The following is a 27,830-nucleotide window of genomic DNA, read 5'->3' on the forward strand; positions in this document are numbered from 1 at the left end:
GGTTGCCTAAAATTGGAGAATTCATACATTTGGGATACAAACTGCTGTTCCTCTAGTTTGTTTGTGGCCAATGGAGGCGGTCCGGGACAGAAAGGCCAATGTGGGAATGGGAAGGGGAGGTAAAATGTAGCAGCCGGGGGGTCCGACAGGCCTTGGGAAAGTTCCGTGAAACGGTCGCCGAGTCTACGCTTGGTCTCGCCCGTGAACAGGAAACCAGGATGTCAGAAACAAAGTCGCAGCTGAGTCGACAAAATTATCTTTTATTAAAACGAATTGTCTGCAGGTAATAACAGCTCTTTACAATTGCAGAAACACTTCAACAATGACACGGCTCCTTGGTCTAGTTCCAGGTAAAGTGAGAATCTGGCACCAGTAGAGTTTGGGACTGTGCGTGTTCATCAACAGAATGAGTGTGAAGTTCACTAAAATACTCGCGCGTCTCTGCTCACAATCAGTTATTTCACCACAATGAGTTATCGTTAAACAGTAGTCCTACTGCAGACAATAATCGCTCAACATTTACTGAGCCGCAAAGAGATGACTAAATCAAACTTTCCTTTCTTGCTGTAATTTTGTGTCCAAGGTCCGCAACTGTTTCAGAAATCCTCGGTTGGGGTAGATGCGTCTGTGGTTCGCCACCGTGATGACGGCATCCCACAGCGAGAGGCGTTGGTGGATCATTAGATAAGCCAACGCCAGTGTGGCCGCCCGGCTATATCCGAAAGCACAATGGACGAAGACCTTCCCTGAGACAAAGCAAAGCCCCCAGTGACTCCAACCAACTGGCAGCCGACAGTAAATGCCCAGTAAATGATACCTGGTCCATAATGTGTGAACTCAGGAAATAACCACATTTGACACAGTGAGTGTCTGGAACAGGTACTGGGACCCCGAACATCATCTCTGTAATGTTCCTGCCCTATCCCTTCCCTACACCCCACCACGTGACTGTGTCCGCCATAAGCATGGGCGGGAAGGGTCTCGACTCCAGATGGATATGGACTAAATGCAGGCAAATGGGACTAACCCAGAATGCCAATTTGGTCAGCATAGACAAAATGGGCCGAAGGGTTTGTTTCCGCGCTGTACTTTGTTCTATGATTGCATAATGTTCGTATGTCAATCTAATCGTGAACCCGCCGACACTGGACAACACCAATGTAGTGGATCAGAGGTTATGGGGAGATGGCAGGAGAATGGGGTTGAGGGAGAGATAGATCAGCCACGATTGAATGGCACAGTAGACTTGATGGGCCGAATGACCTAACTCTGCTCCTATCACTTCTGAACACACGGGAGCCCTGGAGCACAGAGTCTTTACACACAGAGAGGGCTTGCATGTTCTACTGAAGTTAACAATGTGTGCGTGTGGCACACGGGGATTGTTTCTTACCTCCAAGAACATCAACTGCCTGGTGAATGTATTCAGCTGCGGAATAGAAATATGCGGAGATGTCAAAGTGGGGCAGGTCGCGGGCGGCGATGCCGCGGTAATCCATGGCGGTCCCGTAGAAGTCTTGGCAGCCGCTGGATGCCAGCTGTTTGTGGGCAGCGTTCAGTACGTGGGTGATGCCCAGCTTCCACAGCTGGAACCTGTCGTGGGCCGCCGTCCTGGAGGCCAAGCAGAGGTCAGAGAAAGGTCAGAGGTTAAGTCAAAGGTCAGATACAGGGTCAGACACCGTTTCCCAATTCTGAGGCGTTTCGGTTGCGAACATGGGGCGGGTCGGCACCGGAGAGGTTTTCCCGCCTGTCCCGTCTGCATGCCCCCCCCCCCCCCCGCCTTGAAACGTCCGGCACCGACCGAGGCTCCAACGTTGGGGACCTGGGACCTGATGGAAACACAGGCGACAGGTCACGTCTCGCCAAGACTGGGCGGGCGGCCGGGCCGATATGTACAGATACACGGGGAGGCAGAGGGGGGGGGGGGGGGGGGGGGCGCGGGGAGAGCCCTCCTGGAGCAGGTGAGTGGGTGGCCTGAGTTTGAAGGGCCGAGTGGTCTACCCTAATGTGCCGGGTCAGTGTGGGCGGTGAGGCGGGGATCAGCCGCACTCACTCACTCACTCACTCACTCACTCACTCACATGTCCCCGATGTACAGGCCCGGCCACACCTCGTCCACCCGACTCAGCGCCACTGTGTTGTCGCGCAGGAGCCGCTCCAGCTCGTTTACTGTGGGGGTCCCGGCTCCGGGCATCGGGGGGTGGACACTGGGTCCGGACATGGCCTGAGGTCGGGGCACCGCCGCTGCTCCAAGCTGCCTCCTCGCTGTCAGTCTCGCCTGGTGACAGGTGCCAGAGTTCGCCTGATGCGACCAAAACTAAACCCCGCCCGGTCCGTATCCGATATCTCAAAACAAATCCACACAAAGATTCTGGTTCCGTGGTTCAGGTCTGGGCTGAAGAACTTGGATCAATGACCGACCGACACAAGTCACGTCCATTCACGGGCACATTATATATTCACCAAAGTACTGGCGTGTGTTGGCGTGAATCTTATAGAAACAAATACAATTCTTAGAGGATTGGACAGGGTAGATGCAGGAAAAATGTTCCCGGTGTTGGGGGAGTCCAGATCCAGGGTCACAGTTTCAGAATAAGGGGTAAGCCATTTAGGACTGAGATGAGGAAAAACTTTTTCACCCAGAGTTGTGAATCTGTGGAATTCTCTGCAGGGGGCGCTGTGTCTGTGTCTCCGGTACTGCAGGGGGCGCTGTGTCTGTGTCTCCAGTACTGCAGGGGGCGCTGTGTCTGTGTCTCCAGTACTGCAGGGGGCGCTGTGTCTCTGTGTCTCCAGTACTGCAGGGGGCGCTGTGTCTCCAGTACTGCAGGGGGCTGCAGTACTGCAGGGGCTGGTGCGCTGTGTCTCCAGTACTGCAGGGGGCGCTGTGTCTGTGTCTCCAGTACTGCAGGGGGGGAGGGGGGCGTACTGTGTCTCCGGTACTGCAGGGGGCGCTGTCCCTCCAGTACTGCAGGGGGCGCTGTGTCTCCGGTACTGCAGGGGGCGCTGTGTCTGTACTGTCGCTGTGTCTCCGTACTGCAGGGGGCGCTGTGTCTGTGTCTCCAGTACTGCAGGGGGCGCTGTGTCTCCGGTACTGCAGGGGGCGCTGTGTCTCCAGTACTGCAGGGGGCGCTGTGCCTCCAGTACTGCAGGGGGCGCTGTGTCTCCAGTACTGCAGGGGGCGCTGTGTCTGCAGGGGGCGCTGTGCCTCCAGTACTGCAGGGGGCGCTGTGTCTCCGGTACTGCAGGGGGCGCTGTGTCTCCAGTACTGCAGGGGGCGCTGTGTCTCCAGTACTGCAGGGGGCGCTGTCTCCGTGTCAGTGGGCGCTGTGTCTCCAGTACTGCAGGGGGCGCTGTGTCTCCAGTACTGCAGGGGGCGCTGTGTCTCTCCGGTACTGGGGCGGGGCGCTGTGTCTCCAGTACTCTCAGTACTGGGGGCTGCTGTGTCTCCAGTACTGCAGGGGGCGCTGTGTGTCTCCAGTACTGCAGGGGGCGCTGTGCTCCAGTACTGGGGGGCTGGGGGTACGGGGGGGGCGCTGTCTGTGTCTCCGGTACGAGGGGGCGCTGGGTCCAGTACGCAGGGAGCGCTGTGACGGGCCCGGTCACTGAAGGGGGCGGTGGGGTAAGTGACAGGGGGCGCTGGCCCACGGGGGGGGGGGGGGCAGGGGGGAGTGGGTACTGCAGGGGGGGCTGTGTCTCCAGGGGGGTCGAGGACTAGAGGGGGCAGGGGTGGGGAGGATGTGTGTGGGGACGGGGGTCAACAGGGTTCCGGACAGGCCGGTGGTGGAGCGGTCACGGGCCTCCTGAACCGGCCGTGTGGGGGGTCAGCAGGGGGGGGGGGGGGGGGGGGGGAGGCCGGGTAAGGGAGGTCGAGGACTCCCCTGGGGTGGGTGGGGGGGGTCAGCAGGGTTCCGGACAGGCCGGGTGTGGAGTGGTCACTCCCCTGTGTGGGGGGTCAGCAGGGTTCCGGACAGGCCGGTGGTGGAGTGGTCACTCCCCTGTGTGGGGGGTCAGCAGGGTCCGGACAGGCCGGGTGTGGAGTGGTCACTCCCCTGTGTGGGGGGGAGCAGGGTTCCGGACAGGCCGGGTGGTGGAGTGGTCACTCCCCTGTGTGAGTGGACGTGTTGCTCGTGTTTATTGCCGGAGACTTTGACACGAATGTGATTGCTCAAGACATTCACTGATCTTTGTCAGAAATGAATCCTGGAACTGGAACACTGACCTGATTTATAATTGAAGTAAATTAAACATGAAGCCTATTCCCCGATGTTTATACCGACAGCCACACACGTTATAGCCGAAAAAAACAAAGTGCTGGGGAACTCAACGGGTGAGTCGGGCAGCATCTGTAGAGGGAGCGGGCAGATATGTACAGGAACCCAGCAGTCTCTTGTATCTGCAGACAGGTTTTAGGAGTTAACACAGAAACAAAAAATGTTGATTAAACTCAGCAAATCAGGCAGCATCAAAGATAAATGGTCGACCTTTTCAATATTTAACCCTTTGATCAAAAGCTACAGCTATTTATTGTTCCTAGCAAGTGTTTTATTTATGTACCGTGTGAATACTACAGGGATATATTCGATGATGTTGTTGGGGCTTATCAAAAGCAAAATACTGAGGGCACTGGAGGTTTTGAATACAAACAAAAACACTGGAAACTCTCACAGGGCTGACTTCACCTCGACAAAGAGCAAGACAGTTAATGTTCAGTCATTTCAGGCCAACAGTTGAAGCTTTGTTTATTTGTTACTGGCAGTAAAAATGTATTTGTTAATTTGAACGTTGTTTAAGCAGTGAATTTGTAATCATGCGTTTTTGCAATCCAAAACACTGCTTGATACAGATCAGTATGTAACCAGCTTGGTTTGGACTAGATAGGTGTAACCTGCAGAATTGATTTTCAAAACATAATCTTGTGAATTATTTACCAAAACGTGTTGGGTATTGCTTTCATTTGAGAAGGCAGTTTCAAAAATATGTTTTGAGTGTCCTTGGTGCTGCTTACGCGAGTAAACATTTGGGTTATAATCACAATGTTTGAGTGCTAATAAAGATTTAGAATTAAAATTCATACTCAATATATGTTGTCTAAAAGATGTTAATGTGAAAATGGTGAACTTAACATTCAGTCTTTGTGGCTGGGTACTGTACACGTTTTCCTAACACAACTTTTAGGTTTACAGGTTTAATTCTGACCTCGGGCGCTAACTGTGAAGTTTGCATATTCTCCCTATGACCACGTGGGTTTCCTCCAGGTACTTGGGTTTCCTCCCACATCCTAAAGACATGTGGGTTTGTAGGTTAATTGGCCATTGTAAATTGCCCCTAAAGTAAGGAGTGGATGAGAAAGTGGGATGACGTAGAACTAGTGTGAACGGATGATCAATGGTCAGTGAGGATTCGGTGGGGGTGAAGGGCCTGTTTCCATGCTGTATCTCGGAACTAAACTGTTGACCATTGCTTTGTGGATAACTGAAAGGTTTTGTGGAGTTGCTCTTGGCAGGAAATTTGGTCTCTGATTTACTGCTTTAGGTATATACTTATCCAATTAAACCCAATGCCCAATCCTTGCATGTAACCATGGCACCCATCTAAGCTAGTCTCATTGCCCATGTTTCATTAATATCCCCTAAACCTTTCCGATATTGTTCCAGTTAAATGTATATTCCATATACGCACCACTCTCTAAGTGAAAAGGTTGCCCCTTGGGTTCCTATAAAATCTTTCCTCTCTCCCCTTAAACCTATGCCCTATATGTTTTCATTCCCCAACCCTGGGTAAAAAAAACTCAACTGCTTCACCAGCGTCTTGTACAACTGTAACATAATGTCCTACTTCAATATTCATGTCCTTAATGATGAAAGCCAGCAAGCCAAAAGCCTTCTTATTCACTATATTAAGTCCTATTCTGCATTGCCGTATAAAAATGCAATGCCTTGTGCTCATCTCAATTAAACTTTATTTGATTCAAACTGGAGAGGCAACCTTTTTCACTTCAAGGGTGAAATGAGCTGCTAGAGTGGATAATTGAGGCAGATATTATAATAGCATTAAGACACTTGGACAGGAATATCTAAGTAGTGGTTTAGAGGGATATGGACCAACTGCAGGCAAATTGGAATAAAGCTTAGATGGGGCATGTTGGTTGGCATGGAGAAGTTGGCCTGAAGGTCATTTCTGTGCTCTACGATCCTTTGACTTTGTCCACTTACCCAGCTAATCAATGTAATTCTGGATAATATCCTTCACTGTATACAATACCATCTACTGCATCTACCACCCGGGCCCATCAGCCTTCTTGGTTACTTGTTAAAAAAACTCAAATCAAATCTGTGAAACAGGGTCTCTCATGCACAAAGCCATGATGACTCCCTAATCAGCCCCTATCTGTCCAATAACACGTATATCCTATCCCTCAGTCTTATATCCAGTGAATTTGCCTCTCCCTAGTAGGACCCTCTCTATATTGCCCGAGGAAACCTTTCCTGAACATATTTAATAAATTCCACCTGATCTAACCCCATGTCCCAGTTTATATTAATGAAGGTAAAATCCCTTGCTGTGACACCCCAGTTGTTCTTACAGCTGTCTGCAATTACTTGGTATATTTTTCTTCTAATTCTCATTGACTATTTGGAGGCCTACAGTACAATCCCAACAAGGTGATCATCGCTTTATTTCTCAGCTCCATCCCTTCACTAGATGATCCCTCAGCAATTTTGCCTCGGACTTGTTGTAATGTTCTAATAAAATCAAAATACAACATTTCCTCCTCTCTTCAACTCTGTCCTGCCTGCAGCACCTGAACCCTGGAACATTTAGCTGCCAGTCTATCTCCCTTGGCTATGTATCTGTATTGGCTATAATATCTAAAGTCCCACAGACCTGTCCATGCCATGAGTTCATCCGTCTTGCTTGACAGGCCTCTTGTATTAAAGTAAATGCAAATAAATCCAATAGCCTTTGCTCCCTGCTATGCTCCTACCTGTTTTGTCAACAGGACTTGCTCGTTTTGACTTTAATAACAACCTCCAGTCTCTCATCTGACTTCCTACTGCTTTGAATCCCAACCCCCTGCTAATCTAGTTTAAACCCTCCCTTGTAGCATAGCCCCTCCTCCTGTTCAGGTGCAACTCATTGCTCTTTTACAGGTCACCTCTGCCTCAGAAATCTGAACGGTCAAAAAATCTGAGTCACTGCCCCCTGCACCAACTCCTCAGCCGCCTCATTTATGTGTCCTATCCTATTCCTCCTTTCATTAGCACAAGCACTGGGTTCAACCACGAGATTCCTGCCCTCAAGTTCTGCTTTTTTGCCTTTTGCTTACAGCTGTCAATGCTATTTTATTGTTAAGTATTTAAAAACAAATTTGTGGTGGATAATGTTTACACTGCATGCAGGATCTGCCATTTGCATGAAGTACTCAGCCATAAAAGTAGCTGATGCTGTCAATTTGCAAAAAGGCTGCAATTTATCAGCACAGCAAGTGCACCAACTCATGAACACGTACTCAAGGTGTGGTATGTCAGTGCTTACTCAATGGCAATGTTCTCATCAGTCTGTCACTTTCAAACTCGTGACTGGATCAGTTTTATTGTTGCACCCCATGCAGGACTGGAATAGGTTTGACTTTTGTCATAATTAAATATGGTTTAATTCGGCTAGTTTTTGTAAAAAGGTGTTTTCCAGTTTAAAAAAAAGAATATTTTAATGTATAGCTTCTAGAAATGCTAAGAACCAATTCATGGCTTGCAGCAACTATGAGATAGACCATCCACACCATGCATTCAGACCCACACAGTGAAAGCCACATGAGACTACATGTGGAGGGATTTTTGTAGAATTATTACAAGCAAGTCAGTGTATTTGTTCCAGCATGTGGCATGTTCAGATTTAGTTTCAGATTCAATTTTAATTGTCATTGTCAGTGTACAGTACAGAGACAACGAAATGTTCATTTGGGCTTCACACAGAAATTGCTGTTTACTTCTGACATTCTTTCCCCATTGTGCATATGAAGTTATATACACTGTACTCTGTATAAAGACTACAATATTAACATTGACATCATCTGACTATAAAATATATATGATGCTTTCCCTAAACCAGTTCTTGCTGTTGGATGGCATTTGTAGGTTGATACTAATCTTTGAGTGGATTTTTGAGATTTTTTCTGCATTTTAATTGGTACATTCCATTTATATTACAGATACCTTTAAATTTAGTGACAGAATAATGCGCGGTGGGAACTGGTTTGCAAAGAATGAGTCTAACCTTGAATGGAGATTCATTATAATTTGCTGCAGAGTACCTTTGTCATTATTGCTTTTAAAATAGGTCCTAGTTACTAATATTCGCAGCCATTTCCTGTGACTTTTAATGCGCTGGTTTAAATTGTCAGTCTTAGAAAAATATATGCTAAAATATGCTTTTCAATGTTTCCATCAAATGAAATGTAACCTAACTTCACAAACGTTCCTGGTATTCTATGGGATGTGGCCATCAGTGGCAATGCCAGCAATTAATGCCTAGCCATGATTGTGCTTGTGTAAGTGGATGATGGTGGTGAGCACCTTAGCTGTTGAAGTTCACCTGGTGAAGATGCTTCGTAATGTTGTTGGGTTGTGAGTTTCTAGGTTTTGATCCAGTGATGATCAATGATATATTTTTAATATGGTGTGCTTCTTGGAGGGATTTATCCTGTTGGTGGTGTTCCCATGTGTTTGAAGCCCTTGTTTGTGGTGCTGAAGGTCACCGTGTTTATAAGGTGCTGTCGGAGCAGCCTCAGTGAGTAACAGCAGTGCACTGCAGCTAGAAATAAAGGATGGTGAGCAGCCAACTAGCCAAGCAAGCTGCATGTCCTGGATGCTGCCACCTTGTTGATTATTGCTTGAGCTGTATTAAGTAGCAGTGGAAAGTAGGTAGATAGGGCATGTGCTGCAGAGTACACAGTCTCTGACTTGCTCTTATAAATGCTCTCACAGTATTTATGCCATGTGGCGAGCTTTTGATCAGTGGTGACAATTGCCCCTCCCCAGGCTGTTGATGCCAGGGGAGCTCTACAATGGTGATGTTATTGAATGCCAAAGGTAAGTGGTTACACTTTCTTGTTGGACCTTGCCATCTGCAGCAGTCTTGGTTTGTATGTTCTGGTCACATATCCCATGTCTGAATGATGTCTTACTGCATGGCAGCCATTGGCTTTTTCATTTGCTTAGGCGTTGAGAGTGGAGTTGAATGCTTCTGAACTTCTGATGGGTGAGCTTCCTGAGATGAGGTGCTGAAACATTCAACAACAACAGCCAGCTACCTCTATGTGAGGTTCCTCCTGTCTACCACCTAGTGTTAGCAACCTTTCCAATCTGTTCCAAAGTCCCACAAATTCCTTCATGAGCTAAATGGACAAAGGATGCTGAGAAGTGTTTGTGCAATAGATAATGTTATCTTTTGCCCTTTGCTCAGAAGGAATTTTGAAGATATAGGTCATTTAGGCACAGATTAGAACATTACGTGTCCAGGGGACTTTGGAACAAAGTGGCCAGAGTTGCTGAAACAGTACAGTCAGTGTGTGCTTTAATAATCCTCTGATATAATAGTACTGAATACCATTGTCAGTTCTGGCTGAGAGTGGCATATCAATCAACATACTGAAAGCTGATTGCATCAGTGAATAGCTGCTAACCATAGACAAAATCTTGTCCTGCACATCTCATTTAAACTTTGTCCCTGTCACCTTGAAGTTATGCCCTCTAGTATTTGATATTTCCATCCTGGGGAAAAAAATGTTTTGATTGTCTATCCTATCTATGCCTCTCATAATTTTATACACTTTTAACGTCTCCCCACAACCTCTGGTATTGTTCTATCTCTGTGTGGATTATGACTGCCTTGGTTTCAATTTAATCTTACCTTTATTTAGTACCAAAACCAACATTGTGAGACAGTTTTGTTGCCTAAATTTGTACCCTTACCTTCTACTGAGTGAAGGGCAATCCTACTTTGGGCACCGTTTAAATCCACCGGGAGGGGTTTGGATGATGTGGAGTGATGTGAGGTTCTAGGCAGTGGTTAAATAGTGCCCCACAGTGAATTGCATTGTTTTTGTGAGAGATAGGAGTAAGGGGATGCTGGCTGCACCATTGCCCCACTTTTGCATTGTCTTTTGTGCAAATATTAGTAGCATTTCAGATTCAACTTTAATTGTCATTGTCAGTGTACAGTACAGAGACAACGAAATGCAGTTAGCATCTCCCTGGAAGAGCGACATAGAATATGATTTCAATAAATAAATCTATTTACATGCATACAGTCATAGTGTTTTTCCTGTGGGAGGAGTGTCCGGGGGGGGGCGGGGGTGATTGGTAGTCACCGAGGTACATTGTTGAGTAGTGTGACAGCCGCAGGGAAGAAGCTGTTCCTGGACCTGCTGGTCCAGCAACGGAGAGACCTGTAGCCCCTCCCGGATGGTAGAAGGGTAAACAGTCCATGGTTGGGGTGAGAGCAGTCCTTGGCGATGCTGAGCGCCCTTCGCAGACAACGCTTGCTTTGGACAGACTCAATGGAGGGGAGCGAGGAACCGGTGATGCGTTGGGCAACTTTCACCACCCTGCTGAGTAGTATGTGATATGAACTTCACATGAAGATTATAGTTACATTATGATATCAGAAAGGATTGGAAATACTGTATGTTACCTCAATTAAACTACTTTCATTTAAAAACCTGCAAATTAATTAATTTTACTTGGATCAAATACCTAATGTTAATTCTGTATTAAAATATGTACTATGCTTCTAAATAGCACATCCTTTTTTCTGCAAGATGACAGATGTACATTTAGAAACAAATGAAGTGATGCCTTTAATAGTTGGACAGAAATGGGTGAATCAGGAGTGATTTGCAGTTACTGAAAGCAAGGTAGAGGTTAGAGTTGACAGAGCATGTTTAGCTGTGTCATCCTGGTTTATGTACAGGTGCAGGTGCAAAAGTCGGATTGAAACGAAACTGCATCTTCAGCAACATTTATATTTAAAAGGCACAGTCAAGAGTTCGTCAAGTGGGCTATCGTCAGAGTTGTGTGTGTTTCTCATTGGTGGAATTGGATTATATAAAGCTAGTGACTGCTACTCTTTGGTAAGAGTAACATATTTCTCAGGCTGACCTGGTTGTCCTCTGGCATAAATGCAAGAAATTAATTGGATATAGATCTTTGCCACAGTAATCACTCGAGTATTTCAGAGCAGTCGCATTGAGATTAGCTGTGTGTCGACACAGAGTACTGGAGTAACTCAGCGGGTCAGGCAGCATCACAGAGTGCTGGAGTAACTCAGCGGGTCAGGCAGCATCACAGAGTGCTGGAGTAACTCAGCGGGTCAGGCAGCATCACAGAGTGCTGGAGTAACTCAGCGGGTCAGGCAGCATCTCTGGAGAGAAGGAATGGGCGAGACCCTTCTTCAGACTGAAGATATTTGGGCTGAAGTGCTGAGCTTTAGCTTGTGAGGCTTCAGTGAGGAGGCTGAGCTGTACGTAAGGTCAGGTAAGCTCCTTTAACTTTACTCTTCAGACTAAGTACAACTGGGATTGCCATATCATGTGACCCAAACTCTTGACTGTATTTTTAAAATATAAATGTTTCTATGGAAGCAGTTTAGTTTCAATCCTTCAAATTCCCAATCTCTCAGTTTATCCAGTCACAGGAATTGAACAATACCATGTTGGTAATTAGGATGGTGGCAGTGAGCTTTACATGTATCCAAGCTTTACATGAGTGAGACTTGGAAGTATGGAATATAGGAGTCTGGAGACGGTTGTTAGATTGGTTGAAGTGAGAGAGGAGTCGGCAAGTGATAGCTGTAGAAATCTTTGTGATATGAAGAGTATGAGGTCATCTACGCTCCATCTTGGAAGTATGAAATGTGTTGGGGTAGACCATGTGGCTCTCCAGAGATGCTGCCTGTCAAACCGAGTTATTCCAGCACTTTGTTTTTTATGCACCAGCATCTAAGTGCCTTGTTTCCCCATAACATTTTTGTTGGCTGCAGGACAATACTGATTTTCTAATGCTTAACATATGATATTTGTGACTGAGGAATGGTTGGTTACTTGTTCAGCAGGGCTGGACTGAGTTATAAACGACAGAAACTAATACAAGAGATGTTGTTCACTCTTTGTTTAGTGCTTTGAATTAGATTAACTAAAAAACAATTAGCATTGCTTTTGTAGTACATTCGGATATTTTTACACAAATATTTGCATTTTAAACTTGGTAGTGTTTATGGAAAAAGAAATCCAAAGGTGAGTTCCATTAAATATGAACTCATTGTAAAATGCAGTGACACAGCTGGTAGAGTTGCTACTTCACAAATGCTAGAGACCTGGTTCGATCCTGACCTCGGGTGGTGTTTTTGAAGATTGCAAGTTCCCCCTATAACAACCTCCGGGTGCTCTGGATTTCTCTCACATCATGAAGGCATTGCAGGTTTATATGTTGTAGGTTAATTGGCCTCTGTAAATTGCCCCTACAATGTAGTGTGTGAATGGGAAAGTGAGATAACATGAAACTAGTGTGAACGGGTGATCGATGGACAGCGTAGCCTCACTGAGCCAATAAGCTTATATCCATGCTGAGGACCGAGATACTTGCTGTATCTCTAAGCTCAACTAATCATCTTGCTCAATGCATGTCTGGTCGAATTAGATTTAGTGCTTGCAGCAGGAATGGGTGTGTCATTTCAATGGGATGCGGGAAATGGTTTTAAAATGTTAATTTGGTCCCCAATATTGACTGGTACTTAGTTCAAGAGGATTAGACAGGGCCAAATGTTTTAGGTGTATCCAAGAGGTTTCCTTACACAGTATGTAGATATCTGACTCGTGGAGGGACCATACTGGACCTTGTATTCGGAAACCAGCCTGGCCAAGTCTCCCATCAGACATAAGGGAACCGTGGATGACCAAGGAGGTTGTAAACTTGGTCAGGAAGAAAAAATAAATGAATGTCAGATTTAAGAAAGTTGTGTTAGACGGGGCTTATGTGGAATATGAAGCGAGTGGGAAAGAACTCAAGCGGGCGATTAGAAGAGCGATGAAAAGTCATTGGCAAGTCGGATTAAGGAAAATCCAAAGGCTTTTTATACGTATGTTAAAGAAGAGGGTGACTAGGGAGAAGGTTGGGCCGCTCGGATAAAGGAGTGTAGGTATCAATGCTTGTAGATGAGGTTGTAAATAAGTATGTTGCATCTGTATTCACTGAGGAGGACTTGGAGAGCAGTGAGATCAGCATGGAGAATTAGGGTGACATAGTGGCACAGCGGTAGAGTTGCTGCCTTGCAGCGCCAGAGACCTGGATTTGATCCTGACCCTAGGTGCTGTCTGTACGGAGTTTGTACGTTCTCCCTGTGACTGCATGGATTTTCTCTGTGTTCCGGTTTCCTTTTGCATTTCAAAGACGTGTAGGTTTGCGCATTAATTGACTTCTGTAAATTGTCCCTAATATTTAGGATAGAACTAGTGTAGGGATTATCACTGGTCAGCGTGGACTCGGTAGGCCGAGGGGCCTGTTTCTATGCTGTATCTCTCAACTAATCCAAATATAAATTTCTAGTGCAGTACGAGGTGGCGCTGTGGCTCTTGAAGAGCATTTAGGTGGATAAGGGCCTGATGGAATCTATCCCATTATTGAGGGGGAGTTTAATCCAAGCAAGTGTGAGGTTGAATGAAAAGGGAGCATATAGTTAATGGCAAGACTCTTAACAGTATTGATGCACAAAGGCATTTGGAAGTCCATATTCATAGCTCACTGAAGATGGCAGCACAAGTAAGTAGGGTGGTAAAGAAGGCGTACGGTATGCTTGCCATCATTATTAGGGGCAATGAGTATAAGACTAAAGAAACCACGATGCAACAAAGTAAGACCTTGGTTAGGCCGTATTTGGAATATTGCGTGCAGTTCTGTTTGCCCCATTAGAGGAAGGATGGAGGCTTTGAAGAGGGTGTAGAGAAGGTTTACCAGAATGCTGCCTGGATTAGAGGGTTTCAGCTACAAGGTGAAGTTGGATAAACTTGGATTGTTTTCTCTGGAATGTCGAAAGTTGAGGGGAGACTTGAAAGAAATATATAAAATTATGAGCAGCATGGATAGCGTAGCTAGTCAGAACCTTTCTTCCTTAGGGTGGAAATCTCCAACACTAGAGGGCATATCTATAAAATAAGAGGGAGAAGTTTAATGGATATGCGCTGGCAAGTTTTTTTTACAGAGAGTTGTGGAGACCTGGAACACATTGACAAAGGTGGTGGTGGAGGCAGATACGATAGTGGTGTTTAAGATACGTTTAGATAGTCACTTGGAAGTGAAATGAATAGAAGGATATAGATCATTGTATCGGCAGATGAAATCAGTTTAACTTCAAACTCAGAACAATCATTGTGGGCCGAAGGGCCCAATCCTGTTCTATATTCCATGTCTATGTTCTCTGTGCTTCAGCTTTATTGTGGCTGTCTGTTGCGATGTAGCCAACAGTGGGATTGTTTTTCTTTCAATCAAGCAAGGGAGATTACCACAATCTTGTGGCATCCAGTGTGAATTCACTTTATAGTACAAAACATTCTATCCTTGAAAGGCCTAGACCCTAAGGAACAAACCACGTCTTAATTTGAAGTATTTATGTAAATGAGGAACCTTCACATGTGTAATATCTAAGTATATGTAATATTATTTGAAGTATTTTTTCACTCGACTAAATTCTGCTAAATCAGATGTGTAATTCCACACAATGAAGACCTTTTGTTTGTTTTTTTCCAGTTAAACCATGATGGGAATCCAGTTTAATATCAGACGCTGGAGCAGCAAACATGTTGCCAAGTGGCTAAAGGAGGAAGGCTTCAGCGATTATGTCGATCTTCTGTGTAATAAGCACAGACTGGATGGTGTCGCCCTGTTAACTTTGACTGAATATGATTTACGCTGCCCACCTTTAGAACTGAAAGTGTTGGGTGATATTAAAAGGTTAATGGTATCTATTCGGAAACTGCAAAAACAGCACAAAGATGTCCTGACAGAGATGGGTTACACCAGTGACGATTGTCCTGGTAATGTTACATGTGCCACAAACACTTCACAAGGCATGGACTGCCAGTGCAATGGCGTGGAACACTTTGGGAACAGTGGTGGTTCAGTTGGAGACACGAATAGTGAACAATTTCAGAATGGTAAATACCACAAACATCAAACACGAAGACTTGACCCCGAATACTGGAAGACTATTTTGAGTTCTATTTATGTGTTTATAGTCTTCGGGTTTACATCGATTGTGATGGTAATAGTTCACGAACGTGTCCCTGACATGCAAACCTATCCACCTCTACCAGACATATTCCTGGATAGGTAAGCATTACATAATGTGATGATAAAGTATATGCAAGTGAGTAGGAGGCATGCTGGAGTTATTGGGGAACGTGGGTTACCTCATCAAAATGAAGCACCTGTGGTTTGGGCTCCTGAAGCATCCTGGCAAATCTGTTCCCAGCAGGCTCTGATTTTTTTTGTAGCTTTTCAATCTCTAATCTATTAAATCATTGTAGAATTGTACAGCATGTCAGCTCAATCCATTCTTACAGACCAAGGTTCAATGCTAGTCCCATTTGTCCATATTTGATCCATACCCCTCTAAATCTATATTTTCCATGAACCTGTCCTAGTGTCTTTAAATATTATTGTACCTGTGTCAACCACTTTGTCTGGAAGCTCTTTCCATATAACACCCTCTGTGTGCATTTTATGTAAACTAAATTAATGTTAAATGCATTTCTCTTGCAATTCTCTCCCTGTTTTACAACGGTATGCAGACAGAAAGCATGCCTGTAATCAGTGTATTTAATTTCTCCATATTTGTATAAGCTGCTGTTCTGCAGAGTGATGTGGAGTGACTGGGCACTCTTCACCTGCTGCTCTGACAATCACAGTCCTAATCATTGCTTCCTGTCTGGTGATTTGCTAAACCCAAGCCAGGCACCATTTGGTGAGCACTGTTTCGTGCAGTGGGGATCAGACTGCTTCTCTCATTTTTACAATGCCAAAGCCGCACTGCGGATCTTTGGAAATTAAAGCTTAGTTTAGTTTAGAGATGCAGTATGGAACCGGGTTCTTATGCCCAACAAGTCTATGCCAACTGTTCACACTAGTTCTAGGTGATCCCACTTTTTCATCCGCTTCCTACACATTTGTGGCAATTTACAAACCTGCAGGTCTTTGGGATGTGGGAGGAAACCCTCGTGGTCAGAAGGAGAACGTGCAAACTCCATACAGACAGCACCAGATGTCAGGATCGAACCTGGGTCTGGTGCTGTGAGGCAGCAGCTCTAACAGCTTGACCACTGTTCTGCCCTGGCAATTTTCCAGATTTCCTACATTTTGGTCTTTTGCATTCCAAAAAGCATTTGAGAATCGACTGTGTTTTTGGTGGTTATACATGTCTGTTCACAACAGATGATGAACCTTGTGCATTCGTATTCTGGCCGCTAATTTTCAGGAAGTCGATGTTCGAATGTTTAGTGGGGGACCATTTGTGAAAATTATGGAACATTTGCATGTTAAAAAAGATGTACATGGAAAATATATTGGATACATATTGTTAAATATCTATTATGCCCTTTTGAAATTCTCCTGTCCTAAGAGCAAACTATGAAATACCACAAAAACCATAAAGGACACGCATTGGAATTTCAAGGACCATGTGACTAGCGCTGGTAATCATGTGCATAAAACTCTGAAGCTTCAAAGTTTTAAGAGCTGTTGCATAGCTTGTAGCATTCAAAGGTACTAACTGCTTCCCAACAATGGAAACCCTTCTTCAGACCAGAAGATGGGTTTCGGCCTGAAACGTTGCCTATTTCCTTCGCTCCATAGATGCTGCTGCACCCGCTGAGTTTTTCCAGCATTTTTGTGTACTTCCCAACAATTCCTTTTATTGGTTACTGGTCAGTTTAAAAACTGAATGATGACTAAACTTAACTAACTTTAAATATGTCGTTGATGCAAAACTATTGGAAGCAAGTTAGTCAAATGGGTTTTATTACAAGACCTATATAATTCAGGATGATATCCTGGATTTACCTCTGTCAGGAAGCACGTGTGAACAGTGAAGTCCCAAGCTTCCTCAGAAGGGGTCACTGATGATATGCCAACAGCACTCCATTGGGCTTCAGTCAACATGCCTTGGGTTCAGTGAATCCATTCATTTCACGGGGTAGGAATAGCTAAGGGGCAACTTTCAGGTGATGTGTCTTTTAAATTAATTGAGTTAGCTTTAATCTGTTTAATTGGCTTTGAGTGTTTAAATCAAATTATATTAGCTTTTACGTTTCTGAATGTTTAACTGGTAGATATTCCCAAACTATCTGTTTAACAGTAATATCTGGAGACATTCCAAATGCTGGCTAAAGGCTCTACGTTGCCGAATTATTGAGTTAGGGTGTCTGCCTGTGGCTGTCTGTGGGTCAGTCGGTGTGTGTGTGTGTGTGTTCCCGGAGATTTCCATGCCAGTATATAGTTGTTAACTGGCAACCTTTTGAGTTGCATATCAACAACAGGCAATGATGTCACCAACCTGGGATGTCCAATTCTGTGAGGTGGTACATTGTGTTAATTTGTATGGACTTTACCTGAACCGCTGTGTAGTACACAGATTAAACTTATTGTGGTTTTGTGGATCATACAATCAATGTTACCATTATTATGAATGGAGATTTTGCCTATCATCAGTTTTAGTTTAGTTTATTGTCACGTGTTCCGAGGTACAATGAAAAGCTTTTGTTGCATTATAACCAGTCAGCAGAAAGACAATACATGATTACAACCAACCAATTTACAGTGTATAGATTCATGATAAGGGAATAAAGTGTAGTGCAAGGTAAAGCCAGGGATGTCCGATCAAGGATAGTCCAAGGGTCATCAAAGAGTTAGATTGTAGTTCTGCACTGCTCTCTGGTTGTAGTAGGATACTTCAGTTGCCTGATAACAGCTAGGTTGAAGCTGTTGGTGAGCGTTTTCACACCTATACTTTTTGCCTGATGGGAGAAGGAAGATGAGGGAGTGGCCAGGGTGCGACTGGTCCTTGATTATGCTGCTAGCTTTGCCGAGGCAGCGTGAGGTATAAATCGAGTCAATAGAAGGGAGGTTGGTTTGTGTGATGGTCTGGGCTGTGTCAAAAATTTGCTACAATTTCTTGGGGTCTTGGATGGAGCTGTTCCCAAACCAAGCTGTGATGTATCCTGATAAAATACTTTCTATGGTGCATCTGTAGAAGTCTGTCAGAGTTCAGAGCCCATGAATGTAATTCATAGAAACATAGAAATTAGGTGCAGGAGTAGGCCATTCGGCCCTTCGAGTCTGCACCGCCATTCAATATGATCATGGCTGATCATCCAACTCAGTATCCCGTACCTGCCTTCTCTCCATACCCTCTGATCCCCTTAGCCACAAGGGCCACATCTAACTCCCTCTTAAATATTCTGTTCCATTAAATTGAAATGAATGGGACAGTGATGAGTCATGAGAAGCTTGTGGACTGAATGCAGGTGTTTCAACCTAATGTTTGCCCGCCCTGTGAGTTATTTCGATCTTTCATAGAGATACTGCGTTAAAGTGAAAGAAGTGTAAGTGGGTTGCTAAACGTTTGGTCTGGCTGCTTGAAAGGGAAGATCTTTCACCAGTCATTGGAATTGGAGAACATGTTGCAGTGATTGAGGAGTATAGCGGAATTCCCAGGATTATTGAAGGTGGCATTTTGGAGAGGTGGGAAGGATGGATGAAGATATGTGTTCTACTGATGTGTCTGGAGCTGATCTGTATCCCGCTGTATATTGACAGCCTCATCATTGTACACAGCTCTGCCAATTTTGATGTTGCCTGCAAACCTACTAATCAACCCATCTCCAGAGATACTGCCTGGCCCGCTGAGTTACTCCAGCTTTTTGTGTCTATCTACATTTATGTCTAAGTTGAGTATGTATATCACAAACAACAGATCTCGGCATAGATCCTTGGCCCTCCTGAGAGAGAATCCACAGAAAACAACAGGCCCAGATGACTTTCTCGGTTCTGAGCAGTCCCACTGGCGGGAGTATTCATGAATATCTTTCACCTTTTTCAACTCCAATCTTAGGTTCCCAGTTATTTTAAGAATACCACCATCATCCCAGTACCAACGAGAAGCAAGCCCACATACCTTAATGACCACCACCTGTTGGATCTAATATCTACCATCATGAAGTGCTTCGAGAGACTAGTCTTGGTGCATGTTAATTCCAGACTCCCTGACCAGTGTGATCAATTGCATATTAGCCTACCAGGCCGGTGGCATTTCCCTGGCCCTAAACCTTGGAACATCTGGATAACACCTATGTCAGATTCTTATTTATTGTCTATAGGTCCACTTCAACATGATCATTCCAACCAAATTCATCTCCAAACTCCTGAACCTTGGATTCAGCACGCTCCTCTGTAACTGGGTGCTTGACCTCTTGATCAAGGGGAGGTAAAACATATTTTTCCCAATAATTCTCAATACTGATGTCCTACAAAGCTGCGTTCTCAGCACCTTATAATACTAATTATATACTTGGGTCTGTGTGGCATAATTCTATCCTAACTCCATTAAGTTGACACCACTATAATGAGCTGAATCTTAAACAATGATGAGTCAGGAAAGAGAAAGTTTCCTAGCATAGTGTCAAGACAACAACCTCTCCATCAATATCAGTAAAACTGACTTCAGGAAGCAGGGTGGAATATATGCCCCAGTTTGCATCAATGGCGCTGGTGGAGATGATCGAAAGCTTCAACTTCCTAAGTGTAAATATCACCAACAATTTGTCCTGATGCAACAGCTAAAGTACACTATTGACTATTGACTCTACTTCCTCAGAAAGCCAAGGACATTCAGCATGTATCCAATGACACAACAATTAATGTTGACGCACTGTAGAAAGCATCCTATCTGGAAGCATCTCGTCATACAGCATGGAAACAGCTTTCTGTGGCCTAACTGAAAGAGTAATACAGAAGTTCGGACTAATGATCTGGAATTGTGGGTTCCTATCAGATTACAGCAATAGAGGAATCTTAAGTTCAGCCAGACATCATGTTTGGCACAAACATTGTGGGACACATCCTGAGTGGCGACTACGGAGGGTCAGGGCCTCGACCACGGGTGAACAAGGGAGGAGGAGGAGGAGGACTGTCTGAACTGTATTGCCTTCCATCACAGTGAGGAATGCTGTGGTGGATGTCTGTGTTGAATTATGTTGTATATTATGTCCTTTTTAATTGTAACGCCGCATGGTAAATTAATTTCATTGCACATTATGGTGCATGTGACAAATAAATTTGAACTTGAACTCTTGAAGCACTGTTCCATGTTCTATGAGTAGCCACAAAATATGACTGCATAATTCATTCATTTCACCATGATATCAGCATTGTATGCTTAATCTAATCTTGTATGACACAGCAAAATCCTTTGCTGGAATTCTGAGTTCCCTTTCTGCTGCTGCTTCTGGCTTATCTCCAAATTCTACTGTTGAACTGAAGCATCTGCATGGATTTCTCTGATGAAGTCCCTGAGGATAGGGATGTGTTCTGACCTTCAATTACTTCACTTCTGTTTTCTTTGTTAGTTAAAACTCATGGTAAAGTGGTGAATGGGGCTTGTACATGGAAAGTGTATTTCCTTTGGGCACAAAAAAAGACACAAAGTGCTGGAGTAACTCCACGGGTCAGGCAGCATCTCTGGAGAATATGGACAGGTGATATTTTGGCTTGGACACTTCTTCAAACTGAAAAAATGGCCTGACCCAAAATATCGTGAGTCTGAAGAAGGGCCGGAGACATCTTCTCTAGAGATGCTGCCTGACCCATTGACTTATTCCAGCACTTTGTGTGTTTTTTTGTAAACCAACATCTGCAGTTTCTTGTGTCTCTTTGGGCACGTTGTGCAACTAATCAATAACTTCCCAGTAAAGATCAAATGATGCCAAACACTGCATCTCCAGGTAGATACCTTTCTAAATACATTTACACGTTGTTGTGTTGTGTTGTTTCTGTTGACAGTGTTCCAAGGATTCCATGGGCTTTTGCGATGGCTGAGGTGTGTGGTGTTGTGCTTTGCATTATCTGGTTGTTACTGCTGCTACTTCACAAACACAGGTATGTGTGACAATTACATTTGGTGCTCGAGATTTAGAGCTCTCATTTAAAAAAACACAGCTTAATGTGACAAACTTAAACCATGTATTTTCACTGAAGATAGACACAAAAAGCCGGAGTTACTCAGGCAGCATTTCTGGAGAGATGGAATGGGTGGCGTTTCCTGTCAAGGCCCTTATTATTTTCCATTGCTTTGTGAGACTGAGGATATTAAAGAAACACCAAATAATCTTTGGAAAAGTATCCATTTTAATTCCAATGAAGCTCTAAAACTTTATTCTTGCAAATGGAAGTGCCTGTTTATTTTCCAATGAAATGCAGATGTTTTGTTAGTTGACCAGCTGAGATTGTGCATTTTGCACTTGCTCTGTAGAGTGTTGAATAGTAATTTTCTGAAAATATTGCTTTGGATTTATTGTGTGAAACCAAACACTCCAACAATGCTTCTTAAAAACCACGTCATTGTATGTAACCTGATGCCCTCTGTACTAAATTGTTTATCTCAACCAGGTACTGCTGAAGATTCCCTGCTGTATCTTTCAATCAATTCAATTCAATTGAACAAGAAGCTTTGAGTGTAATGATGAAATGGGAATGAATTACAAAGTGTAACGCTGATATTTGTTGGTGTTTTGGTTAGGTCCATCCTGCTTCGCCGCATGTGTAGTCTGATGGGGACAGTGTTCTTGCTGCGCTGTGTAACTATGTTTGTCACCTCCCTCTCTGTACCTGGCCACCATCTACAGTGCTCTGGGAAGGTACGTTTGTACAAATCATCCCGCCTCTCCTTGGGCTGGCCATGCATTATCTTGTTTTAAAGTCTGCTTTACTGTTTTTTTAAATTTAGCTTTTAAAACTGCAATTAATTTTGTTCACTACATTAATGGAAAGTTCACATTTCTACAATATTTGAAATGCTGAATGTGAAGAATAAAGTTTTGGGCATTCAAAAAAGAACAAATATTCCGAACACTGATATACATGGAACAGGCACCTGCAGTTTGCTTGACGAATATTTAAAGCTCAGGTGTAAGTGGCCAGTCACCTCCTCTTTCCCCCCCCACTGCCCCGACCCCCCCCCCCCCCCGCCCCTCTCTGGCCCTGCCCCCGCTCCCTCACCCCGCCCCTCCCTCACCCCGCCACTCCCCCCACATCATATTTATTTGACAAACTCAGCGGGTGCAGCAGCATCTATGGAGCGAAGGAAATAGGCAACGTTTCGGGCCGAAACCCTTCTTCAGACCTTCTTCAGGTTTCGGCCCGAAACGTTGCCTATTTCCTTCGCTCCATAGATGCTGCTGCACCCGCTGAGTTTCTCCAGCTTTTTTGTGTACCTTCGATTCTCCAGCATCTGCAGTTCCTTCTTAAACACATATTTATTTGACACATTTGTTGTGATGCACTGGTATCATTTTTCATCTTCTCGTACAGGAAATGGGCATCATTGTTGAGGCCTGATTTACTGTGTTGCTAACTGCCCCGTGAGTGTCCCATAGTGCTGTCCCTCTGGTGTGTGATGATTCCCGCACTGATGAAGGTAGTGAACAGATGATGCTCGCGGGAATCTGGTATTTTCAGTCACCACCTTTATTGCAGATGAATGAACTACATTTGAATCCCCCACTGCTGAAGTCCAGGCCTCTGTAAGATGACCACAACCATGTTACAGGCATGTTAATAGTTCTGCTGCAACTCTGACAGGAAGCTCAGCCATCTTTGCTCAGCAAGTGTATTTTCTTTTTCAGTTGTATGGAGACCAGTGGGCCAAGTTCCAAAGAGCACTGGCGATTTGGAGTGGTTTTGGAATGACACTAACAGGTGTCCATACCTGTGGAGACTACATGTTCAGTGGCCACACTGTTGTCATCACCATGCTCAACTTCTTTGTTACAGAATGTAAGCATTAAACTTCACCTTCATTAGGTCACTGTCAGACTCAAAGACCATTATAAGGAACGGGGAGTGATCACTGTCGCAGTGATTCACACTATTGTGCAAAACGCTTCCGTTTAAGTAGGAAGGTCACATGTTGGATTTGTGTCAATGACGAAAGATTCTTTAAAGAGACTCCATAAAATGAGAACATAGAACAGTACAGCTTCCATAGGGGCCCTACGGCCCACAATGTTTGTGCTGAACTTGATGACAAGTTAAACTGATCTCAACTGCCTGTACTTGATCCATATCCCTCTCTTCTATGTGCCTATCTAAAATCCTCTTTATCATCGTGTGTTTATTGAACTATAGATATACTTCCCAGAATAAGAGAATTCTAACAGACCTTGTTGTCTGTAAATATTGGTATCCACCAATTGTAAGAGTTAAGACAGGATATGTTTCACGAGTTCCTGTGCAATAGTGGCAATAAAGTATTTGTTTTGTCATATTCCCTGAATAAAATGAATACATTTGTCTATCAATTCATTTCTCAAAATTGTCCACAATCAAGTTTGGCAAATAAGAAGGTATGAAAGGAATGATTATGAAGCAGTTAGCTGGTGAAGTGGGAGGATGCTTGTGCAGTTCTAAACACACCACAAATCAGTGGTGACAACCTGAGCATATCCATGTAACTTCTACCTAGTTATTGCAGAATCTGTCATATAGCTTGCTTTAGTTTGGTTGTCATCATTTTACTGAACCAATAAATCACGTTTGAACTCTCAAACATCAATTAGATTACAGTAATTCCAAGAACTGGGTGCAATGACTTGTCAGTGATTCACACTCGTGTGCAGGGGGAAGGTCACCAGTCAGTGGCATATACTGCACTCAGCACTTCATTCTGTTGTTCTGTATGATTTATCAGGGAAGAAATTCTATAACATTTCTTGTTCTGTTGTTGCTGATTGAGACCAGGAGCCATGCAGTTGTGGACTTGGCTGCCTGTTGAAACTCTAACTGCCTTTGTCATATCGATATCTGTGGCTTTTACAAACATGATGTTAATGTATGGAATATGTCATCAGCTTTAAATTTGCAGTTTAGTTGCCTACTGCCCGGTTAAGCAAGTGCCCAATTAGCGCAGCAGAATCTCAGCATTTTGGAAAGTCTACATTTGACAATGCATGACTTCATGAGATGGTAAACGTGAGGTTGGAGTGGGTTTGTCCCCTCAGTGGTATGGTGACGCCTATCGGCAGAGGTTCTACTACAGTCCGTCTGTCTTTTTTTATTTTTGTCTTGTTAAGTGTATGTCTTGACTCTAGTTTTTATTATTTTTCTTTAGCTGTGTATATGTGGGGGTTGGGGGGGGGTGGTGGGGGAAACCGTTAATCTCTTCCCTGTACGGGGACCCGACCTGACATCGCGTAGCTGGCCGACTTCGGAGCGGGGAGAGCTGTGGTGGCGCGCGGCTGCGACCCGACCGGAGCTTCGGAGATTCTGGCCGCAAGCCCTGTGGACGGTGACATCGGGAGCTCACAGGTCCTTGGTGGGAGACCGCTTTTTGGAGCTCCTGCAATGGCAACTTCTCCCACCGGAATCGCGGGGTTTAAAGGACACGGAGCGGGGCCCAACAGCGCCCACCGGGGGCTTTAACATCGGGAGCCCCAGTTCACCTCGACGCTGCAGTTGGACTGCTGGACTGCGGGAGAAGAACAAGAGAAGAGATAAGACTTTTGCCTTCCATCACAGTGAGGAGGTGTTTGAGATTCACTGTGATGGATGTTTATGTAAACTGTGTTAAGTGTGGGTCTTGGGTTTTTTTGTAATGTAAGACTGTAGAAAATGCAATTTTGTTCAAACCAAGCTGTTTAAATGACAATAAAAGGCATACTATTCTATTCTCTGGAGTTGGGCCAGGATCTGATCCTAGAGTTGGTGATGGGAAAGTGCAGCGATGGGAAAGTTTTGTCACATTGAATGGCGGTGCTGGCTCGAAGGGCCGAATGGCCTACTCCTGCACCTATTGTCTATTTCTGTCCCAGTTTAGAGTGCAGGGACATTGTACCACCCTTGAATACAAATATTGAGGCACTTTTAATGAAGTAATTTTACTCTGCTTCTGAAAACCTACCAGTGTACGTTTTATATTTTTTTCAGCTGATCTTTGCATTCTGGTGTATGCACTCTGAATCCAATTGTAAATTCCTGCCTTGTAGGTTAAGGGAAAGTGCCCCCCCCCCCCCCCCCCCCCCCCGGTGCTGGGTAGATTAGGGCAGGTGGGGGTGTGAGTGATGTGAGAGTCCTGAAGCCGTTTAAACAGGCTGCAGTCGGTGGCTAAGAAATTGAAAAAGCACTTGTTGGGAAAATATTTACAGGGTTCTGAGATAGGGTGAGATTGGACCAGGTGAGATAATTTAATGAACCACAAAGGCACTGAGAGTCTCCTCCGTTTGTGTAATTCGAGGTGCAGCTTAGTTTTTAGTTACAGTCAATCATTCATGTAATTTTCCTACTATATTTGTTTCTGTTTTGGGGATACTAGTCTTGGTCACTGAGCTGAAACTGAAAACTCAACCTAACATGTAACCTTTCCTTTGCACCCCCATTTAGATACACCAAGAAGCTGGAACTTCTTGCACACCTTGTCTTGGGTAATGAACCTGTTTGGAATCTTCTTCATCCTTGCTGCACACGAACATTACTCAATCGATGTCTTCATTGCATTTTATATCACCACAAGGCTCTTTTTGTATTACCACACACTAGCCAACACTCGAGCTTATCAGCAGAGCCGAAGGGCACGCATTTGGTTTCCAATGTTTTCATTCTTTGAATGCAATGTCAACGGTGCAGTACCAAATGAATATAGTTGGCCACTTTCCAGACCAAGATTATTGAAGAGATTAATTGGATAAGTAGTAATCTGCCCTAACCAATTGGTTTGTTGGACAAACAAAAGATTATGGAAATAACTGGTTTTGTATACAAGATGTGTGTAGCCAATACAAGCCAGATGTAAGTGTGAAGGGGCCAAGGCCTTGATAGTTGGCCGTATGTATGACTCATGGCAAGTCACTACTTGAAATTGTGCTTTTCATTTGCTGCAATATGTCGACTCCAGCAGTTAGGAATCCTGTTTGTTGTGGGCAGGGAAGCAAGCCACCCCCCCCCCCCCCCCCCCCCCCCCCCGTAATGGGATCTGTGCCTGGCTGTGCAGGTTAGGCAGGGTTTCAGTGAGTGTATGATGTGGTTCATGGTGGTATCAGGCTTGGGTTTAGGGTGAAGGGTGGGCACAGTATCGGGTGGGAGTCAGGTCGGGTTTAGCGGTGGGGTCAGGTATGGTGTAGAGTGGGTGTCGAGCACAGTTTGGTGGGGTTAGGGTTAGGTTCAGGCACAGTTTAGAGGGTGGTAGGGCACTGTTGGGGTGGGGTTAGGGTTAGGTTCAGGCACAGTTTAGAGGGTGGTAGGGCACTGTTTGGGTGGGGTTAGGGTTAGGTTCAGGCAGGCACAGTTTAGAGGGTGGTGGGGCACTGTTGGGATTGGGTTAAGTTGGGCCAGGCATGGTTTAGAGGGTGGTAGGGCACTGTTGGGGTGGGGTTAGGGTTAGGCCAGGCACAGTTTAGAGGGTGTCGAGCACAGTTTGAGTGGGGTTAAGTTAGGCCAGGCATGGTTTAGAGGGTGTCGAGCACAGTTTGAGTGGGGTTAGGGTTAGGTTCAGGCACAGTTTAGAGGGTGGTAGGGCACTGTTGGGGGGGGGGTTAGGTTAGGCCAGGCACAGTTTAGAGGATGGTAGGGCACTGTTGGGGTGGGGTTAGGTTAGGCCAGGCCCAGGTTAGGATGGTCGGGCACTGTTGGGGTGGGTTTGGGGTTAGGCCAGGCACAGTTTAGGATGGTCGGGCACTGTTGGGGTGGGGTTGGGGTTAGGCCAGGCACAGTTTAGGATGGTCGGGCACTGTTGGGATGGGGTTGGGGTTAGGCCAGGCACAGTTTAGAGGGTGGTAGGGCACTGTTGGGGTGGGGTTGGGGTTAGGCCAGGCACAGTTTAGAGGATGGTAGGGCACTGTTGGGGTGGGGTTGGGGTTAGGCCAGGCACAGTTTAGGATGGTGATGTGAGGGAACAACAAGCCCACAGGACGTACTGCTGCTACATTCCAAATAATCTCTTTTTTTCCACATTGAGATGAATATTTTAAATGATGGAGCCAGTGAGTGACAAAGATTGGCATTTGAGGTGTTTAGAAGAAGTTTTTCTCTGCATTCCTCGTTGATATGTTCGTGTGAGGAATCCCTCTAGTGTGTTTCTCGCTCGGTTTTATTTCAGGGAACTCTGGTTTTGCACTTGTCTGAGGAAACACTAAAGAGGTGTAGGAATTCTGGAGAAACTTTAAAAATGCATTCTCATTCTACAATGTCACCATGAAGTGCACAAAGTATCTGTTCCTAAAGAAACAAAACAACATTTGGAGCAACATTGATTGCATTGTGAGTGTAACCGATTTCCCTTTGAGCTGCCGTTTGCTAGCTGTGGCTTTGTGGACCTCGACGGACAAGCAGTATTCATTGTCAGACTGAATGTACTCAGAAAAAACACTCGACAACCACTTGTAATGTTTACAAACTTACGTAGTTTATTAGAATACACTATTTGCAATATAAAATGTTATCTAAACCATCATTTATAGAATTCAGTAGTTCTTATTGACTTTGAGATGGGATTTATCATTAATGCTTGGATAGTTTAGA

General features: G+C 44.8%; 2 protein-coding genes across 2 annotated transcripts; one reads left to right on the forward strand and one right to left on the reverse strand.

Moving 5' to 3' along the window:
* Positions 1–227: 227 nt before the first annotated feature.
* On the reverse strand, positions 228–2,658 carry LOC129712857 (dual specificity protein phosphatase 13-like). The gene is made up of 3 exons (XM_055661585.1): positions 2,082–2,658; positions 1,394–1,611; positions 228–746 (listed from the first exon to the last, which is right to left on the reverse strand). The coding sequence occupies exons 1-3, from the start codon at positions 2,219–2,221 to the stop codon at positions 547–549; spliced, it is 558 nt and encodes a 185-aa protein (XP_055517560.1). The 5' UTR covers positions 2,222–2,658; the 3' UTR covers positions 228–546.
* Positions 2,659–14,218: 11,560 nt separating this feature from the next.
* samd8 (sterile alpha motif domain containing 8) lies at positions 14,219–26,912 on the forward strand. The gene is made up of 5 exons (XM_055661586.1): positions 14,219–15,380; positions 21,105–21,200; positions 21,841–21,958; positions 22,946–23,096; positions 25,698–26,912. The coding sequence occupies exons 1-5, from the start codon at positions 14,806–14,808 to the stop codon at positions 26,000–26,002; spliced, it is 1,245 nt and encodes a 414-aa protein (XP_055517561.1). The 5' UTR covers positions 14,219–14,805; the 3' UTR covers positions 26,003–26,912.
* Positions 26,913–27,830: the final 918 nt, after the last annotated feature.

Source organism: Leucoraja erinacea, chromosome 34, assembly GCF_028641065.1.
Source record: "Leucoraja erinacea ecotype New England chromosome 34, Leri_hhj_1, whole genome shotgun sequence".
NCBI classification, from domain to species: Eukaryota; Metazoa; Chordata; class Chondrichthyes; order Rajiformes; family Rajidae; genus Leucoraja; species Leucoraja erinaceus.